Source organism: Grus americana, unplaced genomic scaffold (assembly GCF_028858705.1).
Source record: "Grus americana isolate bGruAme1 unplaced genomic scaffold, bGruAme1.mat scaffold_90, whole genome shotgun sequence".
NCBI classification, from domain to species: Eukaryota; Metazoa; Chordata; class Aves; order Gruiformes; family Gruidae; genus Grus; species Grus americana.
The window spans coordinates 137,172-145,560 of NW_026562090.1; the positions used below are offsets into that span (position 1 = coordinate 137,172).

At 55.0% G+C, this 8,389-nt stretch overlaps 1 protein-coding gene across 1 annotated transcript; it reads left to right on the forward strand.

Annotated features, from left to right (window-relative positions):
* Positions 1-1,303: 1,303 nt before the first annotated feature.
* On the forward strand, positions 1,304-8,114 carry LOC129201274 (ubiquitin carboxyl-terminal hydrolase 42-like). The gene is made up of 11 exons (XM_054812398.1): positions 1,304-1,319; positions 2,290-2,490; positions 2,776-2,886; positions 2,962-3,064; positions 3,213-3,280; positions 3,428-3,498; positions 3,754-3,836; positions 4,095-4,206; positions 4,547-4,687; positions 4,880-4,980; positions 7,898-8,114. Exons 1-11 carry the CDS (start codon positions 1,304-1,306, stop codon positions 8,112-8,114), a joined length of 1,224 nt encoding a protein of 407 aa, XP_054668373.1.
* The last annotated feature ends 275 nt before the right edge of the window (positions 8,115-8,389 follow it).

The following is an 8,389-nucleotide window of genomic DNA, read 5'->3' on the forward strand; positions in this document are numbered from 1 at the left end:
AGGAGCAAAACTGCCAGTCCAGCCACCCCGAGGGGGAATCTGGCAAAGCTGCGGCAAATAGAAAGCTAAGAGACCCTGGAGGGAGCAGAAAATGTGAAGATGCAAAAAAGCCACCCACAAATGGTTTTTGGAGGCCCAAGGCGAGAGAGCAGCTGGGTGGGGACGTGGCAGCCAGACAAGGTCAACCCAGCACCGTTGCTGAAGGAGTTTCTTTGGTAGCGCTAGTTCAGAGTCCGCATAGGGCTGTATCTCGGGGGGCAGGTCAAATTCATTGGAAATGAACCTCTAAGAGACCAGGTGCTTTGCTCCACGAGTCTCACGGACAGGGTCCTGTACGTGGGAAGAGTGGCACAGAACCCTCAGCATACAGAGCGTTCCAGCCAAAGCAGTGAGCAGGCACGCTTGCAGCCCTGGGCAGGTTTTTATTCATCTGGCTGGTGTAGCTCGGGGAAAAGGTGGGAGCTCTGCCGGCGGACAAAGAGCCCTTGGCCAGCAGCGGTGGGGAAGCCCAGCGGCTGATGGCTGTGGGAGGTGCCCGGGCCCTGGCAGCTGTGTGGCCTTGAGGGGACACATCCCCGTGCGGACCCCGTGTCACAAAGGGGCAGTGATGCGGCAACCGCCCGGCGATTGTGACCTCACCGGACTGGGGCTTTATAAGCTGAAAAGCGGGCCAGTGAAAGCCAGTTGGGCTGAGCTGCCCTTTGGGATAACTCGGCTCCTTCCCTCGCTACTTGCACGCCGACTCTTTTCAACCATTTCTCCATTACTGCCCACTTCTCCTCAACTTCCATCCTCTTTCAAAGGTAACTGTGATTGGACTTTCAGGACAGATCATAGAGTAGGTAGATACGGGATCAAAGTATAGTCTGCTCCATACCTTCTGTTAAAGCCAAAAGGTAGCTCCTGCATACACGGCGGGAAAGTGTGGGCTGCAGAGCCAGAGGGCTCTGCTGCTAAGGGTAGCCACAGGTCAGCAGCAGGTCCTCCTCAGAGAAGGTGGCACGCAATGGGGCTTTCAAGGGGGCCGTGGTAATTGCTGTCAGTTGGAGTCCTGCGACAGGGACAGTGGGGCCATCGGCCTGCTGCTCTCTAGGAGTTACAAGTACCACTGAAGCACCTTTGATGGCAGACGCTGATCTGTGGGTTGCGTTTGCCAGGTTTTGGAATCATTTTGTGGAGCTACGGTTCTTTCTTTCCTATCAGGTGACGGGATTGGCGCTGATCTGCTCTTTCTGGAGCACGTCCTGACAGCCTCTGTCATCCAAAGCTTTCGCCTCTGTTCCTGAGAGGAGCGATGGCCGCAATGGGGAACGACTCCTGTGAGTAACGGCTTCACCAGCAGGCTTGGACTTTGTGAATCCCCAAGGGTAACGGACGTGGCTGCTGCTCCATCCCTGCATGTTGACGTGCTGACATCCGAGGGTGACTTCGGGGGCGTTTCCTGGGAGCAGCCAGACTTATCCAGGCATTTTGACTAGACACAGGAAAATGCGTTTTATCACTCCTCCGCCACTAGTACAAGACTTTGAAAGATGGCATTGCTCATAGAACGCCCTGACATCAGTAGGGTTACCTTCTGTGAAAGAGACTTGCTTGTCTTCCTCCATTACAATCAGGAAGAGGGAAGACTTCCTAACTGCGGCCTTCCAGTACCTGAAGGGGCCTCCAGGAAAGCTGGAGAGGGACTGTTTATCAGGGAGCGTAGTGGCAGGACAAGGGGGAATGGGGTGAAACTGAAAGAGGGTCGATTGAGATTAGACTTTAGGAAGAAATCCTTCCGTGTGAGGGTGGTGAGGCAGTGGCATGGGTTGCCCAGAGAGCTTGTGGAGGCCCCATCCCTGGAAGTGTTTAAGGCCAGGCTGGATGAGGCTTTGGGACAACCTGGTCTAGTGGAGGGTGTCCCTGCCCATGGCAGGTGGGGTTGCAACTAGGTGACCTTTGAGGTCCCTTCCGACCCAAACCATTCTATGATTCTACGATTCTACGATTCTATGACTTGACCTGATCATCCAATTCTAGACTCTAGAGGGAAAGGAAGGTAGCCCAAGGCACGGAAATCAGTGTGGGTTTGTTGGACTGTGCGCAAAGTAAGCAGGGGAGGAGACTGTTTTCCAAAACTCTATCTTGACCAGACAATTTCAATGGCACTGTAAGGCTTCCCCCAATGTTGCTCTCTTGGAGGTTAGAGCTGCTTGTCTCCTGGGTGCTCCTGTACAGAACTTGCCTTTTCAAGTATGCTTTTGCGCAACAAAATCGTGTCATCTCTTTTCATATGTCATTTCCCTGCAGTCACTGCCGAGGGAATGCCTTCGCCACAAAGGATCCTCTTTCCTCCGGAGAAGGTTTGCATGGAGTGGCGGCAACGACAGAGAGCTGGAGCGGGACTCCACAACCTGGACAATACGTGCTTCCTCAACTCCGTCCTGCAGTGCTTGACGTACACACCCCCTCTGGCCAACTACCTGCTCTCTGGGGAGCACAGCCAGGCGTGTGAGTACTTTTACGAACATCTCCTTCTAAGTCTGCTGGGCACTTCCCACTTTCTGGCTTATTGCACAGAAAACTCTGCTCAGTTAAGCGTCCCTCCAAAGAAAGTTTTCTATGCACCAAAATGCCCCGGGCTTGTTGCGACATTGGCACCTTGGGAGAAGAGCAGTGGAGACTGTTCTTAGAACTTCAAGATCTCCATTAGGTTTCCCATCGCTATGGGTATTTTGCTAACCTGAGAAGCTTCCCTCCCTCCCGCCCGCCCTCCCTCCCTCCCTCTCTCTTCAGGTCGTGAGCGAGGCTTCTGCATGATGTGCATAATGGAAGCACACGTTAACAAGGTCCTGCGTTCCTCAGGCAGTGCCATCGAGCCTTTGGCTGTCATCAATGTCCTCCCACGTAAGTCATTTCAGGTGCTTGTGCAGGTTTTCTTCTGTTCTTGTAGGACAGAACTACTGACTTCTTCTTTCTTAGTAATAGGAGAACATTTTGAGCTTGGCATGCAGGAGGATGCCCACGAGTTCTTACGCTATACTGTCGATGCCATGCAGAGAGCTTGTCTGAGTGGTAGCAGCGAGTAAGCACAAGCAAATTCCCTTTTCAATGTTCCCAAGCCCTTTGGACTCCTTGATGTGCTCTCGTCAAGGGAAAACCCATGCCCAGAGTTTTCAGACAAAGTACACCTCTTGGAGGACATAACTCTCTGCCTCACCATTTCTTTCCAGCTTGGACATCTATTCTCAATCAACTACCATCATCCATCAAATATTTGCGGGCTTTCTGAGATCCAGAGGTACTTTTTGCTCTCCTTGGACTTGTCTGTGCCCCTCTGCCTGCCTGTGATAAACAGCTGCCCGTGTGACTGGCGGAGTAGGTATGACGAGCGTAAAGCGGCACAGTCGACTTCCCCCATCGCTGAGCATTTTGATTTGCCTTCCAGTCACATGCTTGAGCTGCAAAGCGGTTTCCGACTCCTACGAGGCCTTCCTGGATGTTCCTTTGGATATAAAAGTAAGGGGGGTTTGTAATTGTGCTCCAGGATGTCCCGAGGCACAGCGAGGAAGCTCCTGATAGCCCCGGGAATCCCTTGGAAAAGAGGGAAACGGTCAGCATAATGCCCTCTTGCTGCCTCCTCCTGGGCACTGCTTGCGGGTTGACGGTGGGTCTCCTCAGCGTCGGCTACCTGGGTCGTCTTGTTGACTCCTAGTGCATGTTTGGGCGAGGGCGTTTCCCGCAGCTCAGCGCTCTCCTTTCTCACTCCTCCAGGCAGCCTCCTCTGTCAGCGCAGCTCTCAAGGACTTTGTGAAACCCGAGCAGCTGGATGGCGAAAACTGCTTTAAATGTAGCAAGTAAGATGATTGCTAATGACGTGTGAATACCAGACCCTGCCTGAAGGTGCTGCATGCCCTTGAGTATCAGTCATCGTTTCACATAGCATAGGTGCACAATAACGAGACGCAGGTGTTTTTCCGTCAGGCCTTGTGGCACTGAATAGCCTTACAATAGCGTAAGGATGTGTGAGACGTGAAAGCTTGGCTGGCCTTCTGGGGGAACAAGGGTGCACTTAAGGGTGCATTTCAGCACTTGGCTCTGGGCTTGCTTTCCAGGTGTGACAAGAGGGTTGCCGCCTCCAAGAGGTTTACAGTCCATCGCCCGCCCAAGGTTCTCACGCTGTGTCTGAAGCGGTTTGACGATTTCATCGGCGAGAAGATCAACAAGGTGTGTACGCAACTGGAGTGCAACTTTCTCTTCCTGGAGCAGGAGATTTCCCCAAGCAGTACGCTCTCTCCCAAGCTGTTCATGCTGAGTGTTTTGTGTTCCCTTCTGGGGAGGGGAGAGGAGAGTTCCCGTGGGAGGACGAGCACATAGTCTGCTGCGGCAGAGCTGCTTTGGCCGAGAACAGTTTCCTGCCACCCAAACCATTATCTGTTGCTTTAGGGAAAACCCAAGTGTTGGTGAGCACCGACGGTGTATTTAGACCCCGCTGGCCTTTAGTCCTGGAAGGCTGAGGCATGTCGTATTGGAGGATCGTTTCTGAGCCCTCTTGGTCTCTCCGTAGGTTGTGGAGTATCCCAAGTACTTGGATCTTCGCCCGTACATGTCTGAGGCAGCTGGAGAACCGCTCCTCTACTCCTTATACGCCGTGGTGGTGCATAGCGGTGTCAGCTGTGGTTCAGGACACTATTTCTGCTATGCAAAGGTAAAGAGCAACTCCCTTCCTAACAAGGGAAACACGGCAGTGTTACTGGCAGCCGAGGTTTTGGGCTAGAAGGTCTCCTGACCGGCTGGAATGGATTGGCTTGGGCGTACCCTTGGTTCTGTAGTTATCTGCCTGTGTTTTTGTGGAGAAACCATGCAGTTCATCTCCAGATATCGTTGTCTTTTTTTACAGGCCAGCAATGGACTGTGGTACGAGATGGACGATATGCATGTGGATCTATGTGGCATCGAGAGAGTTCTCAGGCAGCAAGCCTATTTACTGTTTTATGTCAGGTAACAACCAGTACTCAAATCGTTTTCAGAATATGTTTCCTTTTCCTGGATTTGCTGTTTTTCTTCTCATCCTCCTGAGCGTTTCTGTCACAGGAGACAATTACTGCCTGCATCATTCAATGCTGTCAAACAGAAGTACTCCGCGTCAGTCCTTCTCTTCCCTTGCTGGGCTTTAGGCTGCTGCCCTGGTGTAAAGTGCTACTTGTCTGCTGTCAGAGGCTGGCTAATGTAGACAGGAGGACTTTAAGGGGGCCTACAGGAAAGATGGGGAGGGACTTTATCTCAGGGAGTGTAGTAATAAGATGAGGGGTAATGGGTTTAAACTGAACGAGCTTGATTTCTATTAGATACGGGGAAGAAATTCTTAATGGTGGGCGTGGTGAGACCCTGGAAGAGGTTGCCCAGAGAAGTTGTGAATGCCCCATCCCTGGAAGTGTTCAAGGCTGGGTTGGATGGGGCGTTGAGCAACCAGATCTAGTGGAAGGTGTCCCTGCCCATGGCAGGGGACTTGGAACCAGACGCTCTTGAAGGTCCCTTCCAATGCAAAGCATTCTGTAAATCTAGGATTCGATGAAATGGAGGCCGTAGGGGGTATAAAGACGAGCTCTTGCTCCGACAGGGGCAGACGTGTTGGGAAGAGCCCAATCCAGTTTCCCATTGGTAGTCTTGGTTACGTCTTCCCTCTGTCGTAGAGTCCGCTCCAAGAAAATGCCTGAACCCTAGAGGAGGCTGAGGAGCAGCCCTAAACGGAAATCACTCTTTTTCTCTCCAGGCGCTCTGATTTGAAAAGTGGAGAAAGGGCTTCTTCCGCACAGGTGCCATCATATGCCCCTTCCTTCTTCAAGCAGTGGGCGGCTGGCAGCAAGCAGGTGGGTCCTGTGAGACCACAGGATCCGCCCCGTTTGACTAAGGTAACTCTGGGGAGGTGGGTCAGGGCACCAGATGGACAGTGGATTTCTTTCTGGCATCTTGGCATTGCTCTCTGTTCCCTCCCACGCTGCAGCGATCTTCACAGCCGCAAGGCTGCTCCCTCCCAAAGCCTCCCACCTAGACCCATCCTAGCTGTCCGCCTTTGGCCCTTCTGCCTTTGCAGCCCGCCAGGAGAGCCTTTGGGAGGCCCTTAGCTGTCCCCTCCCACAGCTTCCGGGGGTTCCCCACTGTTCTGGTCTTCTCAGGAGGAAAGGGCAGGACCTTTTCACAGCTCTCTTTGCAGGACGTGGCGGTGGGCACGGAGGACTCTCCAGAGCACAGCAGCTCCTCCGCAACAGCCAGCACCAGCCAGCTCACCGTGGCAGGTGCACGGGAGGCCTCTGCAGGCTGGCCATGCCCCACCTGGCCAGGCAGGCTCAGCATTGTCTCCTTCGTGGGCTTCTGCTTGAATCGCTTCTTCTGCGGCTGTAGAAGGCTGGTGTCCAGAAGAAAAGCTGTGTGCCAAGTGCGCTGTCAACCACTTGACCCTGTGCTGCCCCCCGTGCAAGAAGACAGCAAGGAAGAGAAGCACGGATTCGGCCCTTCCTCCCGCTGTGAGAGGAACGGTGCCAGGGAGAGGGCCCGGAGCAGATCCCCACAGTGGGGCAATGATCTCCGCAGCTGGCCTGTGGACACCACAGACTATGACTGCTCAGCTGCCAGGAGGAGGAGAACAAGTCCTCCACATTGTTGCCAGGCCCCAAAGGTTGGCGCAGCTTCAGGGCACTCCAGTGCCAGCTCCAGGCAGGCTCCCACACCCAAGGCTGCTTGGGAGCAATCCGTTCCCATGCAGAGGGAGCGGAGCAGATCCCCGCTGCGGGGCGATGAACTCCAAAGCTGGTTCGCAGACACCACGAACTATGAGCCCTCAGCAGGGAGGAGGAGGAGGAGGAGGAGACCTAGTCCTCCAAGCCATGACTGCACTCCCAGGGATGCCACAGCTCCCAGGCCCTCCAGCGCCAGATCCCAGTTGGCTCCCGCACCCAGGGCTGCTCAGCAGAAGACCGTGCTGAGGAAGAGAGAGCGGAGCGGATCCCTGAGACGGGGCTATGCGCTCCGCAGCCGGTTTGTGGACACCACGCAGGATGAGCCCTCAGCAGGGAGGAGGAGGGTTTCAGCGCCCTGGAGATGCGTGTCAGACACACACTCAGGGCACTGCTGTGGTGATGGGGGCACACTGTGATCCTGGGGGAAGAAGGAGCACAGCATCTTTCTTCTGCTGTGCCAGAGAAGAGGAGCGGGAGAAGAAAAAGGAGGAGGAGGAGGAGGAAGTCAGGAAGCACCAGAACTGCCGCCAGCAGGGACCAAGCTGCACAAAGGGCACCAGCGGCCCAGCCTGTCCCTCCTCCCAGTGCTGCCTCTGGCCACGAAGAGCTCGGAGAGACCTTCCAGAGACTCGGACAGCTCTGCCGCCTGGCCCGCCTGCCCACGGGTCCCTCGAGGAAGACCTTTAATCCCTGCTCAGCTGTTGGGATCGCCTTGCCAAAGCCCAAATTAAAAACACTTGTTGGCCTTGCATACGTAATTCATGGGGTGTTTTCTTCTCTGGAGGTTTTGGGACAATTGGTGGCAATACCCAGTGTGGGAGGTTTATGTGACGGGATTTTGAAAGCAGTGTGCTTGCACATGTCCATGCTGCCATCTCTTGGTTTTCAAGGTGGAGTTCAAGGCACTTGAACAGAAAGGGGCTGGATGAGCCGACAGCAAGGGGGCCTGAAAGAAGCTGAACGGCTGGGCCCAGAGGGTGCTGCTCAGGGGCGCCAAGTCTATTGCGAGGCCGGTAACTAGCAGCGTCTCCCAGGGGTCAATACTGGGTCCGATCTTGTTAACATCTTCCTTAATTAATGGTCTGGGGGACAGGGCAGAGGGCACCCTCAGCAAGCTGGCCAATGACACCAGACTGGGAGGAGTGGCGCTTAGGCCAGGGGGGTCGTGCCGTCATCCCCAGGGACCTGGTCATGCTGGAGAGAGGCTCTGACAGGGGCCTCCTGCAGTTCAGCAAGGGGAAGTGCAAAGGGTGCTGTGCGGGTGACGAGCACCGGCACGGGCTGCCCAGGGAGCTGGTGGAGCCTCCGTCCTTGGAGATGTTCCACAGCCCTCTGGACATGGTCATGGACAACCGGCTGCAGGTGGTACTGCTTGAGCGGGGGGGTGGGACCAGGTGACTACACTTTCCAGGTGACATCCCGGCCAGCCTCAAGTAGCCTGTGACTCTGTGAAATGGATGCCTAGAAGAGGATCCTGCCACCAATGCTGTCACCATCAGGCAGCCATCGACAGCTCCACCAGGAAGCTGCATCCCCTGGAGAGGTGCCCAGGCTGGAGTAGGCTCCTGGCAGGAGCTGCGGCCCCTGGAGAGGAGCCCAGGCAGCAGCAGGTTCTGTGTGCGGAGCTGCGGCCCGTGGGCCCCAGGCGGGAGCAGGGGAACGGCGTGAGGAGG

Coding starts and splice junctions, on each gene's coding strand:
- LOC129201274 (XM_054812398.1), top strand. Junction 3,837..4,094: donor AACTGCTTTAAATGTAGCAA/GTAAGATGATTG, acceptor CTTGCTTTCCAG/GTGTGACAAGAGGGTTGCCG. Junction 4,207..4,546: donor TCGGCGAGAAGATCAACAAG/GTGTGTACGCAA, acceptor GTCTCTCCGTAG/GTTGTGGAGTATCCCAAGTA.